General features: G+C 33.6%; 1 protein-coding gene across 2 annotated transcripts in view; it reads right to left on the bottom strand.

Annotated features, from left to right (window-relative positions):
• Positions 1 to 20,457, bottom strand: part of LOC149580707 (MLO-like protein 1) — a 406,166-nt gene that overhangs the window by 362,091 nt on the left and 23,618 nt on the right. For both annotated transcript variants that reach the window (XM_089814525.1, XM_089814517.1), the window contains exon 2: positions 10,670 to 10,727. In XM_089814525.1, the coding sequence (XP_089670651.1) occupies positions 10,670 to 10,727 (58 nt within the window). The remainder of the gene's footprint in view (positions 1 to 10,669; positions 10,728 to 20,457) is intronic.

The following is a 20,457-nucleotide window of genomic DNA, read 5'->3' on the forward strand; positions in this document are numbered from 1 at the left end:
CATAACTTGGTATTCTTCCAGTGAAGCTCTCCAAAGGTAATTATATTCCTATACCTTGTTTATTAACATTGTACTTGGATAATTTTCTATGTGTAAATTAACTCAAAACTTGTCTTTGAGATATGTCATCTCAAAATGAGTCATATGTTGCGGTAATGACAATCTTATCAAATTACCCTAGAAAAATTGCCAACAATTTTATATATTGTAAAGTAAAAATCATTAGTATTTTATATTCTTTAATATTCCACATGAATATGGTATTCTTTTGTGTACAATGATCATTGCATTATCTTTTTTATATTGATACACCAAAAAGATCACTTAACTATGAATTTAAATTAAGAAGTTTATCAAATTAATTCCTACACCCTTATCAATCTTGATTTGTGTTCAATATTCAATCATAAGTGAAAATTTGTAATAAATAAAAAATATGATTAAATAAGATATTTTGATAAAAGTAAACATAGTTTTTTTTAATATTTAAAATTTGTTTATTATCAATATCAACATGTAAAAGAAATGGCCCCATGTTATTTGGGCTTCCAAGAAAGAGGTCAACTCTAACAACACTATAAATAGATAGAACAAATGGGGGAAAGAATTATTAAAGGACTAATTTTGATTAGCCACATTCTTAAGACATGAAATATATGCAAATATTTGGTTAAAATTTTTGGAAAAAGATTTATTCCTAGTCTTACTAGTCAACACTTCTCGTATTTTCTTTATTTTTCTAGATTCTATTATTATTCTAAATTACAATTATATTTATTGTGTGTTAATAGAAAAATTAGATGTATCTCCTACAAAATACTAGTAATAAATAATTTTACTAAAATAAATTATATGAAATATTATAAATTTTAGGTCAACAAGAGATAATTAGAGGTCATAATTAGGTGATAAATCATGTATTAATTTTTACTCTATTTTTTATAATTTATTAATAGATATTGTTGAAGTTATTTTATAAATGTTAAATTTTTTATTTATTTCTATTAATGTCGCATTCATCATCTTTTCCTAATTCATAAGACATTTCATGAAGATCCAAGACAATAGAGAATGAAGAAAGGGTGGAGTGTCATGGCGTGGGTGTGTTAATGTTAACAATTGTCTTTTGACCTTTAATTTGACAACCATCCACATGTCAAAATTTGAATATTTATAATAAAAATAATATACTTTTTAAAATAATTAAATATTTGCTTAAGTTCTAAGTTTTTGAGATATAAATAATAATAAATATTTAAAATAAAAAATAAAAAATCTAAATCATTACAAAAAATAAATATAAATATTTTTCAGTGTAGTAAATTATTTTTGAAATATTTTTGATGCAAGAGCATCAAGTAGTGTGAGGGCAATCCTGTATCATCCAAAAATATTCTTAGATTTAGTTTCCATTTAAAGTGTTTTCATTTTTGGATACCCATTTGGGTCAAATAAAGATTTCAACTCTCATAGCTCCATTATTGGTTTTCTAGGTTAGAGTTTTTGAGCACCTTGGGATACATGTCAATGTAGAAAATAGGTTATTTTGTAATTGAGCCATAATTATAATGAGTTAGAGGGTGTAAGTTGTAGGGATGATCTTGTAATTTAAAGCACTCCAGAAAATGAAGCAAGTCAAAAAGCTTTAAGGTTTGAAAGTTATTACAGTTTTAAGTTGCCTAGAGACCTCCTAAGAGCACTTCAAAGTCATATTTGAAGCACTAAACAACCTTGTACAAGCCTAAAAAATGGGGGACAAGCAGAGCTTTTCTATAGGGGTATAAAGTGCTTGGAGAGATTTCTAGAAATGTAAGCGGTTCATCAATTGAAATCCCAAATCAAAAGTTATGCCTCCCAAAAGTTGGACTACCATTTTTGGATTCTTATAATTTTACACCAAATTCTGAAGTGTTTTCTAGAACCTTCTATTTTGGTAGTGGATGCCAAATGGCATATTGTAAAATGTATTCCTAACCCTAAACCTAATTTGGTTTACTTAAGGACCTTTCTGGCATTGTAAAGGCAATTTTTGGTGGAGTTTGGGAGAAGGTACTATGAGAAGGGTTTTCTCCATAATCTGATAACATTTTAAGCCAATAGGGCATGTCATGGAGTCTATTTTTGTTGTACTAAGTGCAATAGCATATCATTTTTTATAATAATATTCTCGCTTTCCTATTGTGTTCATTTTTGTCTTGGATTCTACCCTCATCAAGTGGTATCAGAGCAGGTCTTTCTAAGCATGTAGATAGAGTGCTGACTAGAAGATGCCTCCATGAAGGGAGCATGGTGGAAGGGATAGAGTTGTTCCTTCTGAGGTTAGAGCCTTCTAGGGACAAGTTCAGGCATTGCAAGATATCCGTAGAGGGATGAATATTGTGGTCAATGATAGAAGTGAGGAGGAAAATGAAGAAGGAGGAAATATTGGGCAAGAAGGGTAAGGAGATGAAGAAGCCCTAAACTAGGCAGAGGAGAAGCTTTTTAGGGTCATTTTTGAGCTAGGAAAAAGACTTGAAATTGACATTAGCATGTTTTTGAGAAATCTAAACCCAGATGAGTTGATTGACTGGATCAATGAGCTAGAGGAATATTTTGAGTATGAGGATATCGAAGACATTGATAGGGTTAAGTTTGCGAAGGCAAAAATGAAAGGCCATGCCAAAATCTGGTGGCAAGAAATTTAGTTAGAAAGAAATAGAAGAGGAAAGGAGAAAATCACAAGATGGGATCACATGGTGGACAAACTAAAGAAGCAATTCATTCCTATTGATTATGAGCTTGATCTATTTAGAAAGATGCAAGGGCTAAAGCAAGCAAAAAAATCTATCTAGGAATACATAGAGGAATTTTACCGAGTCCTTATTAGGGCAAGACATGCAAAAGAAAACAAGGAGAAAGTTGTCCATTACCTTAGTGGGTTAAGACCTAACATTTAGGAGTTATTCTAGTTAGAATGACTAGCATTGAAGTGGCATACCAATTTTCCTTGCAAATTAAGGAGAAGCTAAACAAAAAGTTTGATGGAAGGCAAAGAGGGTGCATTCAAAGAGGAAGGGGTAGTCACAGGTCATTTAGAGGCCAAAATGAGAACCAAAAGAAAAATGAAGATGTGGGTCCTAGCCAAAAGCAAAGGAACAAGGGTTTCAACTACTCCTATGATCAAAACTTTGGAGATAAGAGACGAAGAGGTAGAGGACATCGATAAGGTTTAGGAAGAGGAAGCTTCTGTGGTACCTATTTTCATTTCAATGAAGAAGGTCATCATGCCTACGAATGCCCTCAACACCAAGGAAGGACATATAGGATATTTTATGGTCAAGCAAGGGTTGTTCATGTGGATGATGATTCCCAATCATCACATTTAGAGGATGTAGAAAGAGGAGAGATTTTAGTTAATGAAAGGGTCTTACTAAGCAATGAAACTAAACTTGGACAAAGGAGGATTTTGTTTCGTACCAGGTGCAAGTGTGAGGGTAAATGTTGTGATGTGATTGTTGATGGTGGAAGCACTGACAACTTGGTGTTAGAGGAGATGGTATCAAAGCTAAAGCTCAAGAGGGAGAAACACCCCCAACCCTATTAGATTGTTTGGGTGCAAAATGATCATAAGGTCCTGATTAGTGAGCAATGTTTGGTAAAGTTCAAGATCTGGAGTTACCATGACAAGGCTCTCTATGACATCATTCCAATGGAAGTCTACCATTTATTGTTGGGAAGGTCATGGAAATTTTATAGGCATGCTATGCATGATGATCATGCAAATACATACTCTCTAACAAAGGATGGAGTTTGCCACAAATTGAAGCCCTTGATAAAGGAGGGTAAAAAGGTATGTTTTAGTGCTAGGGTATGTCTTGTTGATGGAAGAAAAATTTTGGATGGCATGAAACATCATCATATGTGTTATGCTTTAATTCCTTGAAAAGATAAGGAAGATAGTAGTGAAATTCCACTTGAAGTTTCAAGTCTATTGAGTATGGAGATGTCATCTCTGATAACGTTAAGAAGGGTTGCTGCCAATAAGGTAAATCAGTCATCAAATAGATTTAGTCCCTAGAGATAGTTTTCCTAACAAGGTTGCTCATAGGATGACTCCTAATGAGACAAGTTTAGGAGTTGTTGTAGAAAAGTTTGATTCAAGAGAGTCTGAGTCCATGTGCAGTACCTACAATACTAGCACCAAAGAAGGATGGAGAGTGGAGAATGTATACAAACTCTTTGGCCATAAATAGAATAACCATCAAGTATTGGTTTCCTTTGCCAAGAATGGATGATCTTATGGACTGTTCAAGTGGAGCTCAATACCTCACAAAGATAGATCTCAAGAGTGGTTATCACTAGATACAGATACGAGAGGGAGATGAGTGGAAGACTACATTCAAGACCAAGGAGGTCTATATGAGTGATTAGTCATGCTCTTTGGATTGGCCAATTCACCAAGCACCTTTATGCAGCTTATGAATGAGATACTAAAGAATTTTTTGTGACAATTTGTTATTGTCTATCTAGATGATATTTTGATGAATATTTTTTGCACATTCATAGTGTGATTGAACGGTTGAGGGAAGAGAAATTGTTGATTAATTTGAAGAAGTGTAGCTTTGTCAAAAGGGAGTTAGTCTATTTGGGGGTTTTTGTATCAATTGAGGATCTCAAAATAGATCCAGATAAGGTCAAGGTCATCTTGGAATGGCCTAATCCAAGGTTTTCCATTGAGGTGAGGTCATTCCATGGTCTAGCTAGTTTTTATAGGAAGTTCATTAGAAATTTCAGTAGCATATGTGCACCCCTAACTAAAACAATGAGGGGAGATAGAAAAGAGTTCAAGTGGACTACAAGAGCTGCAAGGAATTTTGAATTGTTGAAGAAGAAGGTGATAGAGTAAACTGTATTGGCACTTCTTGATTTCAACAAAGTGTTCCAGGTGGACTGCAATGCTAGTGGCAGTGTTATTGGGCTATGTTGAGACAAGAAGGTAAGCCTATTGCCTATTTTAGTGAAAAATTGAATGATGCAAAGAAGAAGTATTCTATTTATGATTAGGAGTTATATGCAATAGTTCAAGCCTTAAAGAAATGGAGACATCATTTGTTTCCAAAATAATTTGTCTTGTATACTAATTATTAGACATTGCAGTACATAAATAGCTAAGGTAAATTGAATTAGAGACATTTGAAGTGGGTAGAGTTCATGCAAAGCTATACATTTGTATTAAAACATAGAAGTGGGAGGTCTAATAGGGTTGCAGATGCATTAAGTAGGAGAAAATTATTGTTGGCAATAATGCAAGTTGAAGTGGTTGGATTTGATGAACTCAAGAAATTGTACCCTAAGGATCCTAACTTTGTAGAGGCTTGGAAGGCTTGTAAAGAACTTGCTACTCTAGAGAGGACCAAGTGGCTAGATTACATGATTCATGATGGTATGTTATTCAAGGGAATTCAATTGTGTATTCCAAGGAGTTTCATGAGGGAGAACTTGATCAAGGAGAAGCATGATGGAGGGATGGAAGGTCACTTTGGTTGAGATAAGACCATTGCCATTATTAGAGAACATTATTTTTGGCCTCAATTATCACAGGATGTGAAGAAGTTTGTGCAGAGTTGTCAAGTATGTCAAATAGCCAAAGGATTTAGTCAAAATACTAGACTCTATCAGCTATTTCCTATTCCATTGAAGCCTTGGGAGGACATAAGTATGGATTTTGTTCTTGAATTTCCAAGGACACAAAGGGTAATGATGCAGTATTTGTGGTGGTTGATAGGTTCTACAAGATGGCACATTTCATCCCATGCCACAAGACTCATGATGAAGTGCATATTGCAAATTTTTTTTTCAGAGAGGTGGTGAGGCTACATGGTCTCCCAAAAAGTATTGTTTCTAATAGAGATACTAATTTTGTTGGGTATTTCTGGAGGACTTTGTGGAAGAAGTTGAAGAAAAAATTGAAGTTTAGTTCTACACATCATCTACAAACTAATGGAAAAATAGAAGTAGTAAATATAAGTCTAGGCCATTTGCTAAGGTGTTTAGTAGGAGATAAACCCAAGGGATGGGATTTGATTCTATCACAAGTATAATTTTCTTACAATAATTTTATAAATAAGAGTATTGGTAAATCACCATTCTAAATTGTGTATGCGATTAATCCAATAACTACACCAGAGTTAAGGAAGATAGAGAAAGGGGAGAGGACAAGTGCGGAGCTAGAAGACTTTGTTGAACATGTCAAGAACCTAAATGAGGAGATACATGCACATATTAGAAGGATGAACCTATAGTATAAAGCTAAAAAAAATCAAAAGAGAAGACATAAGAAGTTCCAAGTAGGGGATTTGGTTATGGTATACTTGAGGAAGGAATGATTTCTAGTGGGTATCTACAACAAGTTGAAGATGAAGAAATTTTTGGCCCCTGCAAAATTTTGAGGAAACTTGACTCAGGAAATGCATATGAGGTAGAGTTGCTAGATGGGATTCACATTTCTCCTATTTTCAATATTGCAGACTTAACAAAATATCATGATGATGGTACAGATGAAGAGTTGATGTTGGAGCCATGTCCCATTCCTAATTCTAAAAAAGAAGAGATTGAAGAAATTTTGGATAGTTGAGTGGGTTGGAGTACCAGAAATAGGCAGTATGAAGAATACCTGGTAAAGTGGAAAGGATGACTAGTAGAATATTCAACTTGGATTTTCGCAAGGAAGGTTGCCCATTTGGGTTTTCCTCTACTAGCTATAAAGTGATAGGGTCACTTTTCAATTTACCCTAGGCGTTTGATGCAGGAGCATCAAGTGGTGTAAGAGCAATCCTGTGTCATTCAAAAATATGCTTAGAGTTAGTTTCTATTTAAAATGTTTTCATTTATGGATACCCATTTGGGTTAAAAAAATGATTCCAACTCTCATAGCTCCACTATTGGTTTTCTAGGTTAGGGTTTTTGAGCACCTTAGGATATGTGCCAATGTATAAAATAGGTTATTTTGTAACTGAGCCATAATAATAATGAGTTAGAGGGTTTAAGTTGGAGGGATAATTATACTTGTAATTTAAAGCACTATAGAAAAAGAATCAAGTCAAAAGACTTTATGGTTTGAAAGTTATTACAGTTTTAAGTTTCCTAAAGACCTCCTAAGAGCACTTCAAAGTTAGATTTAAGGCACTAAATGGCCTTGTATAGGCACAAAAAATGGGGGACAAGAAAAGCTGGTCCATAGGACTATATATCTCTTGGAGAGCTTTCTAGAAATGTAAACAGTTTGTCAATCAAAGTCCTAAATCAAAAGCTATGCCTCCTAGAAGTTGGACTACCTTTTTTGCGTTATTATAAATTTACACCAAATTCTAAGTGTTTTCTAGAACATTATGCTCTAGTGATGGATGCCAAATGGCATATTTTAAAATTTATTCCTAACCCTAGACCTAATTTGGTTTACTTACAGACCATTTTGGCACTATAAAGGCAATTTTTGGTGGAGTTTGGGAGAAGGTATTGTGAGAAGTGTTTTCTCCAGAATCTGATAACATTGTAAGCCCATAGGGCATGTTGTGGAGTCTATTTTTGTCGTACTGAAAGTAATAACATATCTTTTTATAGAATAATATTCCCTCTTTCCTGTTGTGTTCATTTTCGTCTTGGATTGTGCCCTCATCAATTTTATAAGTGATATTTCTCATCATTTATTTAGATAGATATTTTATAGTAAGATCCAAGACAATTTAGAGAATAAAGAAAACTTTTGGTATGAACATCTTCAAGTATGAACTTAAACAATATACATTCTCTAAGAAATATAGAATTGAAAACATAGGAAATGAGACATGATATTTTGATTCACTCTAAGGATATTTAAAATATTAATTATAAAAAATATAGTGTATAGATAAATCATATTATTTGATAAGTCTTATAAATCTATTAATCATAAATATTGTTCAAAATTATCATTATACAAAAATAAGTTTCTTACTATATTACAAAAGTTAATTAGTATATATGATAAAATAAAATATGTAAATAAGTTTTACATTTTGACTAATGATAAGAAGCTAACTTAGAATTGGATAAATTTTATTTAATAACTCAACTATACACTATGTAGAGGTGATAAGGGCTCTTTAAGCTACTAGAATGGCTAAGATATTGGTATATCTAACCTATGGTTGGAGGGTGACTCAAATAACATTATCAATTGTTTAAAGGGGATATCAAAACCCTCATGGACTATTGATAACATAATCCAAGAGACACAAAATTATCCTTAATACTATAGAGAATTATGCTATCACGCATGTTTACTAAAAGTCCAAAAAGATCGTTGACTCTATTGCCAACATAGTGGTGAGACTCAATTAGAGGATTTGTTGGCAAGGTGACATGGACCTCCCTATGGAGTTCATGTCAAGTATTAATTATTATGATATGGTAAATGAAAAGAGATTTTTATTTCAAATGATGTCAATGGTACCTCGAGGTGATATTTTATTGATTACAAGGCATTCAATGGATTACAAGGATGAAAGGTATAGTAAATTCCCTTTTTGCCCATGTATTTTGTGGGTGATTTTGAGTGTCATCTCTTCTTTTTAATTCACAACTAGTTTAATTTGGACAAGTTTTATCTATGGTTTAGTTGGTTTTCTAGTGAGTGACTTTCACAATAAGAGTGTAGGAGATCTTGTATGATGATGGTCTAACACCTTTCATAGAAATGTTGCATGGTAGTAACCATGATTCCACTAAACTTTTCCTCAAGAGATGGAACAAAGGCACCCTAATTAATTTTTGGGAGAAGTGTCAAAGTAATAAAGGACCTCATATCCAAGGTCACTGTAATTCCTATTGTTGGGAAAGTGTTTTACAGAGATAGGAAGATCTTGATGGTGTTGTTGAGGGATTTCCTAAGGATGGGGAGGTATGTGACACTCTAATTAAGGATGATAAAACATATCATCCTCCCAATTCTATAAAAAATCTTTGGAGGTTTGTGTTGAGATCTATTGTTTACTATGTCACTCTGGATGGGATATTTTCTCATTTCTACATCTGTCAATTTGTTTTGTGGAATCATTTCAAACATGTTATTAAAATCTCCATACCCTTTTATTTGTACACTTCTATAAATACCAACATCAATGGGATTAAGGAAAGGGTGATCTCAAACTCTCCTTTGAATGGTGGCCTTGTTTTTCTTATTTGTGAATATATTAAGGTTCATTTTGTGGGGAAATTTATTGAGAAAAAGGTTGAGTATGAGGAAGATTATGAAGAATCATAATCCTAATAGAATTTCTTGGAGATGGAGGATAGTGAACGTATGCATTTGAAATACTTTGAGTCCACTAACATCAAATACAAGGGAAAGGGTTCCTCTTCCAAGCATCCCCTAAAGAATGTCAATGAGGGTAAAAAATGTAGAATCTCTAAAGTGGTTATTTCCTCTTATGGGGATTACAATGAAGAGGAGGAGGATATGGTGACAAATAGAGAAGATCAAGACAAATCCATAAATAGTAAGAGTTCCTCTTCCCCTGGCTTGAAGAACAAAAAATAGAAGAATTTTGTGTCAAAGATTCCTAGTAGAGGGGGAAAGAAGGTCACCAAAGAGATTCCCCTAAAACTTTCCCAATATTTTTCTAAGGATAATCCCTCTCACTCCCTTGTTAGGGATCCCCCTTACAATGAAGAAAACTTTTTGGAAGATTATTGATATGAGCACGACGAAGTTGGGAATCACTAGAGAGAAGAAGAACCTTTCTATTAGGGTGAGGAGATAGGTGATGTTGATCTTAGGAAACTTATTAACCTTTGTATGTTGGTGATGAGTGATTCTAGAAAAGAGCTACAAATGTACATTCTTCATAGTTCTAGGAATAGCCTACTAGACAATTTTAGGTCTATTAAGTGGTAATTTAATGAGATCAATGGAAGGATTAATGTCCTTGAGACCAAGGTTAATAATGTGAAGGATAATTAAGGCATTGAGAGAATCAGTGCGGATATAGGGTCTATGATGAATATAGTTATCCTTTACAAGTTTGAGGCCAAAGTTTTGGACTTAGATGATAGGGTTTCAAGCATTGAGAATACCCTCAAAGGTATCATTGACCATATATTTAAGATCTTGAAAGCCTCCAATGAGCATATTAAAATCCTCATTAGCAAGTTGGAGGGAACCTCTGAAGATAAGGCCATTATCAAGATCTCATATGATAAGGAGGAGCATGTTGATAGCTAGGTAGGTCCAACTATGAGAACTATATCCAACCACCAGGAAGATGGATTCTATTTCCACTACAAAGATCAAGAAAAATAAGTAGGAAGCTAAGAGGATGGATAAGCTCCAACTAGAGGCTACTGAGCTTCTAAAGAATTTGGGCTAGTAGGCATGTATTTTCTAGTCTTTGTGCTTTTTGTGGTCCTTGATCTATCAAGTCTTGTCCTTCAATAATTGTATTTTCCTAATTGTCTTTTTTCCTTTGGTTGGCCTTGTTCTAATATGTTATGTCTCTCCTTATGGGTTTTAATGTTTTAAATCTTTAGTTATCTTTTGTACAGGGTTTTAGGGCCCCTTCAAAACCTATTTTATCTTAATAAAAAACTTAAATATTCAATATAATGTATCATTTACATATTTTATTTATATATGTAAGTTGAATCCACATACCTTCTTTCATCTTCTCTAAGGAGGCAAGAAGTGCTTTTAATTTCTTCCTTGTCAAAAACTGTAAACAATTTCATTATTGAGTTCATTAGAAATGGATGCCTAATATAAAACCAAATAGAAAAAACTAAGCCATTAAGTGCTTAGATAATTTTTAATATGTTGTGAATGAGCCATTTGTTACAAGAATTAACATAAATTCAAAAGTGCCTTATATGCTTTCTAGTTTAAAGGATATATATAATCTATGGGTTTTGTTTATTATTTTGAATATAATTTGAAACGTATCCTTGTTAGAGTTATGAAGATTTGTGAATAGAAAGCTTGAAATCAAATACATAATATAACATAAATGAATATCTAAAATATTATATAGGGTAAAAAGATAACTAATAAAAATAATTTTTTTACATAACACTTAATTACGGAGAAGTCAATTCTCCATCCTTAACATTGATAATATTTCAAGAGACAAATAAATTATTCTGTCACCTCAATAAATTATTATTTTGATGAGATAGGATTATAAAAAAAACTTAACTTAACTAGAATTTAAAGTTCAAACAGAATGCGAGATAAACTCAAAATTTGAAACAACTTGACTATACTAATAGATGAAAATGTAACTTTCTATTGTAATGATTTCAAATTACACTATGATGATTATCACTATTCTAGTTTATGGTTAGGCTCACATGCCCTAGATTTATCCTATTATGAATATTATATGTGTGAGGAAGTTTAAGGTTGTCAGGGCTTGATTAAGAGGGAGAAGGGTATCTCCCCTTAGTGTTTGTAATGTTCTCTTGGCCATAGGCAGGTGGTTTTCATATTTAGGCCTATAGTTTCTTTTCTTTTACAATGAGTGTGTGGGGGTAGTTTGGAAGGTGTGAACTTGGATAACTAGGTTTACGGAGTTGAAATTGATTTCCATTATGTTTGGAGTTCTCTTTGAGAGTTTTTTCAACTGTTTGTAAGCTTTAGTGTTGTGGACTTTGATTTCTTTGGGAGTGTGGTTGGTTATGGTGAATCATGGGCTTACCCCCTCTTAGATTTATGGTGACATGGATATGGTATATCCTTCTTCTATTCATGTGGGTTTCATGACATACTAAGATAAGCCTCAATCTATGAAAGAGTTATCCTCCTTAAAATGATATTTAAGAATAAAAAGATGAATGGTTGTTTAGAGAGGTGAAAGGAATTCCCTTTTTTGGTGTTTTAAATTGAGAAAGTTTTGGATGATGTCTCATACTAGTGTGATTATGCCCTCATATGTAATTTTATGTTTCTCATACTCTCATTACTTGTTATATAAACTTGGGCTCACTAGGTTTAGAATCTAGAAGAAGATATGGAGATTTCACTAGCAACTAACAATTATTTTATGGTGATTCTCTTAGCATGATTGATGCTAGAGAATCCTTGGGTTATTGGAAATCTTGCAACACCAACGATATTTCCTTTTAGTTTATTCATTTACTATTCATTTGGATAATTTTCTTTTTGTTTTAGGTTGTGATCAATCTAGTTGGCTCACTTTATTTGGTGATCCTTATGGTGTGGTCTAAGAATCATGGACATCATATGTGTAGCTTCACATCTTGTTGCAAGGTTTCTATATGAATTTATCTTAAGATTGGTCTAGTCCTCTAATGTCTTTCTTTTTCTAACTGTCAGGGTGGAAAGTTGTAACTTATGATGAAGATTCATGATGTGTGTATCTTAATGGAACATTTTTTTTATTGGTATATGATTGATTGACCCTCTTGTATGCTCACTCAACATAATGTATTTGTTGGAAAATACAATTGGAATAATTTTTATGTTTTCATTGATGTCAAACCTAATGGTAATAAAAAGTGTGCAACCTCTTAGAGAGACATTTGCTAACAGTGTAGAGTGGCATTGCTATTGATTGATGAAGAGGATTGAAAAGAAGAGATAGGAAGCTGGGCTAGTGATGTTGATGAGTGATAAGAAGTTAAGTATGATGGAATTAAAATAGTCACTTGATAAGCTAGTTATTGACAAGATAATGTGTTTTTTAATCATTAAATGAAGTGAAGAAGTCAGTTGAAGTTTATGTATAGGTGAATTGACAAGAGTTGAGTTAAACTCTAAGCATGGTTGAGTATCAGTTTTGGTCAGTCAATGAAGAAAGTGAAGAAAAATATTAAGGAACTTAAGTAGAAGTCAAAAAATAGTTCAAGCTAAGCAAGTTGATGAAGGAAGATCAATAACAATTGAGCATAGTAATGGTCAAGTGAGCTAGTTGATGTCAAACAAAATACAATAGTGTATGCCAAGCTACACAATGATGACTGAGTAGAAGAACACAATGATTGTTGAGTGACATCAAATTTTATAGTTTGTAAAAGAATTAATAATGAGGATGATATAGTTAGAATTTTGAATCATTAAAAGCACATGGAAGATAAGGATTGATGAGTTGGAGTATGTAATGCATGAGAAGATTTTTTCATGTGATCAAAGGAAAGGATTTGATCAAAAATTTCTAGAAGTAGAAGGAGAACATAATGATGGAAGGATTCGATGAATCTAACCTACCCCTAAGATCTATGGCTTAAGTGGAAAAGGATCAAAATTACCTATTTAAGGAGGTATAAGAGTTGTTTTCTAAGGTTGGTTCATTGTTGAGTGGTGATCCTAAGGAGACATTGTGATGTAGGTGCATCTTAGGCTTTCTTGCAATCTCGCATGTTGGAGTTGAGTGCTAGTGGTTTCAAATTTTCTATTACTACAAAACTAGTTAGTCTATGCCAAGTTACTATAGCTTTAGTGCATGTCAAGTTACTGTAGCAATCTTGTGTTGACCGAGTGTTCCTATTGGTGTTGAGTTTTTTGGTGGATGTTGAGTGTTCATGTATGTGTCGAGTGCCAGTATTGGTCTTTGTCTTATTTGTGCTAAGTTGTCTATGAAGCTGACTTTTGGCATTTAATTTGTGTATGGGTATTTAATTAGTGTTGTAGCCAACTTGTGGCTTGACCTAGATTTAATGTAAGGGATTTAATTTAGTTTGTAATGAGTTGGGTCGACTTGTGGCTTAGTTGGGTATAAGTAAGGGGTTTTGTAGAGTCTTTAGGTAGTAATTATGCATTCCAACTTGGGGAAGGGGATGAAGTATAGATGCAAATTTTGAAGAGCTAGGGCTATGTCTTGAGAACCAAAGGATTTCTTGGTGGACCTGAGGGAACAAGTGTGGATTCTTCTTGGTGTTCTTATGTAGTTGTGGATCTAGACTAACTAGAATTGAGTGTGTGAGTGGATGTTGTTGGATCTTGCAGAACTAATTTTGTAATTGTTGTTGTATTTGGCCCTAACCCAAAAGGCCTTATAGCTGAGCATATTGCATGTAATCAGTTATATCTATGAATAAAGAGTTGTGTTTTGGTATTAGATCTTGCATTATTTTTGCTTTGTTCTTGTATTTCCATTTTGTGGTTGTTTGCTAGGGGTTTGGACATCTCCTTTAGGGATTCTCCCACCTTGCACTATAGCAAGTGGTATCAGAGTGAAGATTATTCTTGAGCATGTAGATAGATCTATGGTTCTGAAAAATGGAAGGTTGATCTTGTTCAGGAAGATTGATCTATTGGTGATTTGTTACAAAGAGTTTGTGAAGATCTTAGAAGATGGCTCTGAGAGGATTGGACCCTAGGATGATTACGAGTCTCCATGATATAGTGGAGAGGAGGATTAATGAGACAATAGCTTGGGCAGATGTTGTTACAGATGCTACTTTTTCTTAAAGAGTTGAGGAACCAAAGAAGGAAGTTGTATGATATTGGAGTTGGAGTCTACAGATTTAGAAGAGAGTTGTTTGGCTGATTAGAAGACTTGTTCAACAGAGAAGATGGCATAGCAATGTTGAGGTGGAAGTGGTTGGTTTAGTTGATTAGTTTGTGGAGTCTAATATAGAACCTATGAGAAACGGGAGGTTGTTGCTGAGGATATTCCTAACCTTGTTGATGCTAGGATGGAGATTGGTTTTCCTGATTAGTTGGTTAATTCTGACATGGATATTGTAGAGCACTCAGTCATGGATGATCTGGTTGCTATTGATGGTGACTTCTATGTTGTAGAGCATCTTATTGTGAGCAATGAGACCATTGGTGTTGTGATTTTGGAATGTGTTGATGGAGATCTACATATTACTAATGATATGGAGTTTTTATTGTTGATGTGGATTCATTAATTGCTATTGTGAATGAGGTTGTAATCCAGGATAGTCAACCTAAGAAAGGAGAGATTTTGTTGGCTCAAAAAGTATTGGTTGGTGAGAGGATACTAGATTCCCATCAGAGAACTAGTTTGTTCAGGACTTGTTGTAAGTTTAATGGTAAAGTCTACAAGGTGATTATAAATGGTGATAGTACAGACAACCTTGTTGCTAAGGAGATGGTTTAGAAACATGGTTTGAAGAGAATGAGACATCCTTGTCCTTATAGGATTGGATGGTTACAAGGTGAGCATGTTGTGGAAGTGAGGGAGCAATGCCTTGTCAATTTCCAGATTTTTTAGTATTAGGATCAAGTGTTGTGTGATAGTGTTGACATGAACAGTTGTCATGTGTTTCTTGGTAGGCCTTGGCAGTATAATTGCAAGGTTGTGCATGATTTTGTCAAGAATGTATTTACAATTGAGAAAGAAGGCACGAAGCATTCCCTGATTTCTTTATAGAATGGAGAAGTTAGTAGAACAAACCTAAGTATTGGCATCCAAGTTGAGTTGGCAGATTCTAAGAAGGTTGGAGATTGGTATGGAAAATAGACCTGTAGCACACCTAAGATAGATGTGAAGAAGCATGAGAAGAACAAGGGAAAGAGTGTACAAGTTGAAGACTTGGAGGATATGTATGCAAAGAACCAATTTGGGATTTATGTGTTGAATCCCACAAGATGTTCTTCCGATTACTAGAACATATTTTTGAACCTAGGGTGTCTGATGCAAGAGCATCCTAGGCTTTCTTGCAATCCTACATATTGGAGTCGAGTGCCAATGGTTTCAAAAAAATTGTTGCTATCAAACTTGTTAGTGTATGTCAAGTTACTATAGCTTTAATGCATGCCAAGTTACTGTAGTGATCTTGTGTTGACTGAATGTTCCTTCATGTACTGAGTGAACCTATTGGTGTCATGTGTTCATGTATGTGTCGAGTGCTAGTATTGGTATTGGTTCTACTCATGCTAAGTTGTCTGTGAAATTGGCTTTTGGTATTTAATTTATGTATGGGTATTTAATTTAGTATTATAGCCGACTTGTGGCTTGACCTATATTTATTGTAAGGGATTTAATTTAGTTTTTAATGAGCTAGGTTGACTTGTGTCTTAATTGGGTATAAGTAAGGGGGTTTGTGGAGTCTTTAGGTAGTAATTATTGATTCTGGCTTGGGGAAGGGGATGAAGGATAGATGTGAATTTTAATGAGCTAGGGCTATGGCTTGAGAACTAGAGGATTGCTTGGTGGACCTGAGGGTACAAGTGTGGATTCTTCTTGGTTTTCTTATCCATTTGTGGATCTAGACTAGCTGGAATTGAGTTTGTAAGTGGATCTTGTTGGATCTTGCATAACTAATTTTGTAATTGTTGTTGTATTTGGCCCTAACTTGGAAGGCCTTACAGCCAGGCATATTGCATGTAATCAGTTATATCTATGAATAAAGAGTTGTGATTTGGTATCATATCATGCATTATTGTTGTTTTGTTGTTGCATTTTCACTATGTGGTTGTTTTTCAGGGGTTTGGACATCTCCTTTGGGGATTCTCATGTCTTGTACTACATCACATTGTGAGGGGAAGAGAAATAGAAGTGAAATAAAAAGTTTGATGAAGTGTGATTTCTTGAGGAGGTGCCAAGTACATCAATCATGGAGATGTGAATGAAGGCTAGTCAATGAACCAGTAGATGAGAAAATAAAGATCTAAATTTGTAAAGTGAGTTGTATTTTATAGATCAAACATAATATTACATTCTAAATATTGTGGCAATAAAAATCCTTTAATCAAGGTGACATTCTAATGGAATTATCCAATGTTCTCTAACAAGGCCACTCCTAGAAGGGTGATAAAATTGTAATGACCCCTTTTTAATTCTTTGACTTGACATTCAAAAATTAGTATAATTTTAGGAAGTCATTCTAGTTAACATGCCTTAGATCCTTATTATTATTCAAAATGGAGGGATTGAGCAATATAATTTAATTAGTTTAATTGATTTATAAAGTTTCACTCTATAGCACTAGGCAAACTACTCTCTTCGACTATGACTATCTGGAGATGGTAGATTGATGGTGCAAAGGGTGTGTGAAACAAGCTACAAGTGGCTCCCTGGAGGATACCATCAAGTGCTCAAATTTACTCCGCCTCTCCCTCCACCCACTCCCTATCTAAAGATGTCATAGTTCATATGAGAACAAAGCTTCCTGGGCTATAGTTTGAAATACATTTTTAATGGTAATCTTTCAAATTATTGTTAAATATAACGTAATAATATTACTTTATTATCATAGTCATTCACACATTATTATTATATGAAATATATATATATATATATATATATATATATATATATATATATATATATATATATATATATATATATATATATATATATATATATATATATATATATATATATATATAGTAATGTACATTTAAATATTTGTATTAATCTAATTTCATGCTATGTATATCGATTAGGGTTGATATTATGAAAGGAAAACTTATATACAATTGAGTCTTATGTGATACATAAGTCTCCAACTTGTAATGAGTGAGGCCATTACCAGTATTCATAATGATATATCTGATACCAATGTTTTCTTGTAACCAAAAAAAATGCAATCAAGATTCGGTGTCGTACCTGTTGATGAACTTGCAGGTGGTGGACAATCCATGATATAGTATGGGTACATGCTGAAATGACCAGTATTCCATGCGTTGAGAAAGGTATAGGTGAAGTGAGTTATTATGACTTTTCATGCTTTTCGTTGGACTTCTGTATTGTATTTTTTCCCCATAACCTAACCCTAAAGTAATACATATATATGTTGTTGGATAGTCATGTAGGTACAGTCATGTCTCAATAGTTTGTTTTAACTTTCCTTATTTGTATATTTCAATGTATTGTAATTAAAGCATTTTTATAATCATTTGTAAGTTGTAAGAATTAATAATAATTAATTGATTAGGGTTTCTTTCAAAAAGTGTTGATAATAATTAATTTATAGAACATAGATAATACTTGTAATAATGTTAATATATTAATGTAAAGTTTTAGTGTATAATAATATTTATATTGTGAATGTTCATATGGAATTCAGAGATTACGGATCTAGTATTTTATTACCACTTGTATGGCATTTAATCAAAGTAATTCAAAAAATAATTTCATTTAAAGAAGAAAATAGATTATATTAATTTTGTAAATCCTTGAACTAAATACATAATATAGAAACATATTAATCCAGGTCCATCACAGTTCCCCCTTCCTGATTTTGCTTGTCCCCAAGCAATGTTGAATGGAAAATGACTTCTTTTCCAACCTAGGTAGCATCTTCTTTTGGAAGATTCTTCCATTTTACTAAGTATTATGGAATAGTTCTATTCCTTAATCTTCTATCTCGCCTTTCTAGAATAGCCTTAGGTTCTAGTATGAGCTTTCCTTCATTGTCTAGTGGTGGTAGCTCACCACAAGGGCTTATATGTTTTCTGAGGACCCTTTTAAGTTTGGATACATGAAAAACATTATGGATCTTACTATTCTCAAGCAACTCTATTTCATATGCTACTTCTCCTATTCTTTTTAGGACCCTGTATGGTCCATAGAAATGTGGTTTTAATTTTTATGCTCCACTGGTTTTGAGCGAAGATTGTTTGTAGGGTTGTAATCTTAAAAATACTAATTCTCCAATTTGGAATGATCTTTTCACACATTTCCTGGAAGCATATGTTTTCTGTTGGTTTTGAGCATGGTGGAGATTATCTTTCAGAGTTTTCATGATGTCAACACTTTGTTGGATGAAGTCTTGGGCTCCAGGTACTCTGCTTCCTTGATCGATTAAGTCTCCAAATGTAGTGGCCTCATATCCATATAATGCCTTAAATGGACTCATCCCTATTGATATGTGATGGGTATTATTATAACAATATTCTCCCAAGTACAACCATTTGACCCATGTATTTTGTTGTCCTGTCACATAATTTCTAAGGTAACCTTCTATCCACTTATTGACAATTTCAGTTTGTCCATCTGTTTGGGGATGATAACTAGTGCTGGGGGTTAATTCAGTTCCTATTAACCTAAAGAGTTCTTTCCAGAATAAGCCGAGGAATTTTCTATCCCTATCACTTATGATATTCCTTGGCAATCCGTGAAGCCTAAAAATCTCTTTAAAGAATAATTCTACTATCTGGGGTGCTTTATAATGTATGGATATGGGAAAGAAATGTGCAAATTTTGTTAGCCTATCCACCACTACCAGGATGGAATCTTTTTCTTGCACTTTAGGTAAGCCTATGGTGAAATCCATAGAAATGCTTTCCCACTTTTGATTGGGAATAGGTAATGGTTGTAATAAACCAGTCGGGTAATGGTGTTCACATTTATTTTTCTAACATGTTATACATTCTTGGACATGCTTTATGATGTCCTTCTTCATACCTTTCCAGGAGTACCTTTCTCTTACCTTTCTATAAGTTTTGTAAAATCCAGTGTGACCAGATAGAGGATTGTCATGATACTCTTTCATGATCTTTCTTTTAACTTTGGAATTTGCTGCTAGCAATATTCTTCCTCTGTATAGTATGAGCTCCTCCAAAATTTTGATTTCAGCATTGGTTATGTTTCCTTCCATGATCTCATTGATTCTAGGATCTTTAGCATATTCTGCAACAATTTCATTTTTCCAATTATCTGTGATACTCATAATAGTATTCAATTGTCCTTGCTTGGATAAAGCATCAGCTACCACGTTATGGGTTTCTTTGACATACTCAATATCAAAGTTATAAGCTTGGATTTTACTTATCCATTTCTGTTGGCGATCATTAAGATCTTTTTGACTCATGAAGAACCTTAGGCTATTGTGATCTATTTTAATATTGAACCTTCCACACACTAGGTATTGCCTAAATTTTTCCAATGTGTGCATGATAGCTAACATTTCCTTATCATAAATTGAGTAGTGTCTTTCTGTCTTAGAAAGTTTTCATCTTTTGAAAGCAATAGGGTGTTTGTTTTGCATAAGCACAGCCCCAATTCCTTCACTAGAAGCATCACATTGTAATTCAAAAGGTTGTGTAAAATCTAGGACAGCTAAGATTGGGCATGAACTCATTCTTCCCTTTAATTCTTCAAAAGCCTCTTGTGTTGACTCATTCCATCTGAAATTTCCCCTCTTTGTCAAGTCTATCAATCGGAATGCTAATTTTGAAAAATTCTTCACAAACCATCTATAGTCACAAGAACCCTCTGAGTTGAGTTAGAGTTTTGGGTTTTGGCCATTCCCTTATTGCTTTAATCTTTTCCTCATCCATGCTTACACCCTTGGCACTAATTTTATGATCAAGATATAGAATTTCTTCTAATCCAAATTCACACTTTGATGCTTTTTCAAATAGGGATTCAAATTCCAATATACTCAAGACTTCATCAATGTGTTGGAGATGTTTTGCCCATGTTTTGCTATAGATAAGGAGGTCATCAAAGAAAATAAGAAGGAATTTGCTAAGTTGTTTTCGAAATATATGATTCATACATGATTGGA

Source organism: Cupressus sempervirens, chromosome 1 (assembly GCF_028749045.1).
Source record: "Cupressus sempervirens isolate cs-2001-9-10 chromosome 1, ASM2874904v1, whole genome shotgun sequence".
NCBI lineage: Eukaryota > Viridiplantae > Streptophyta > Pinopsida > Cupressales > Cupressaceae > Cupressus > Cupressus sempervirens.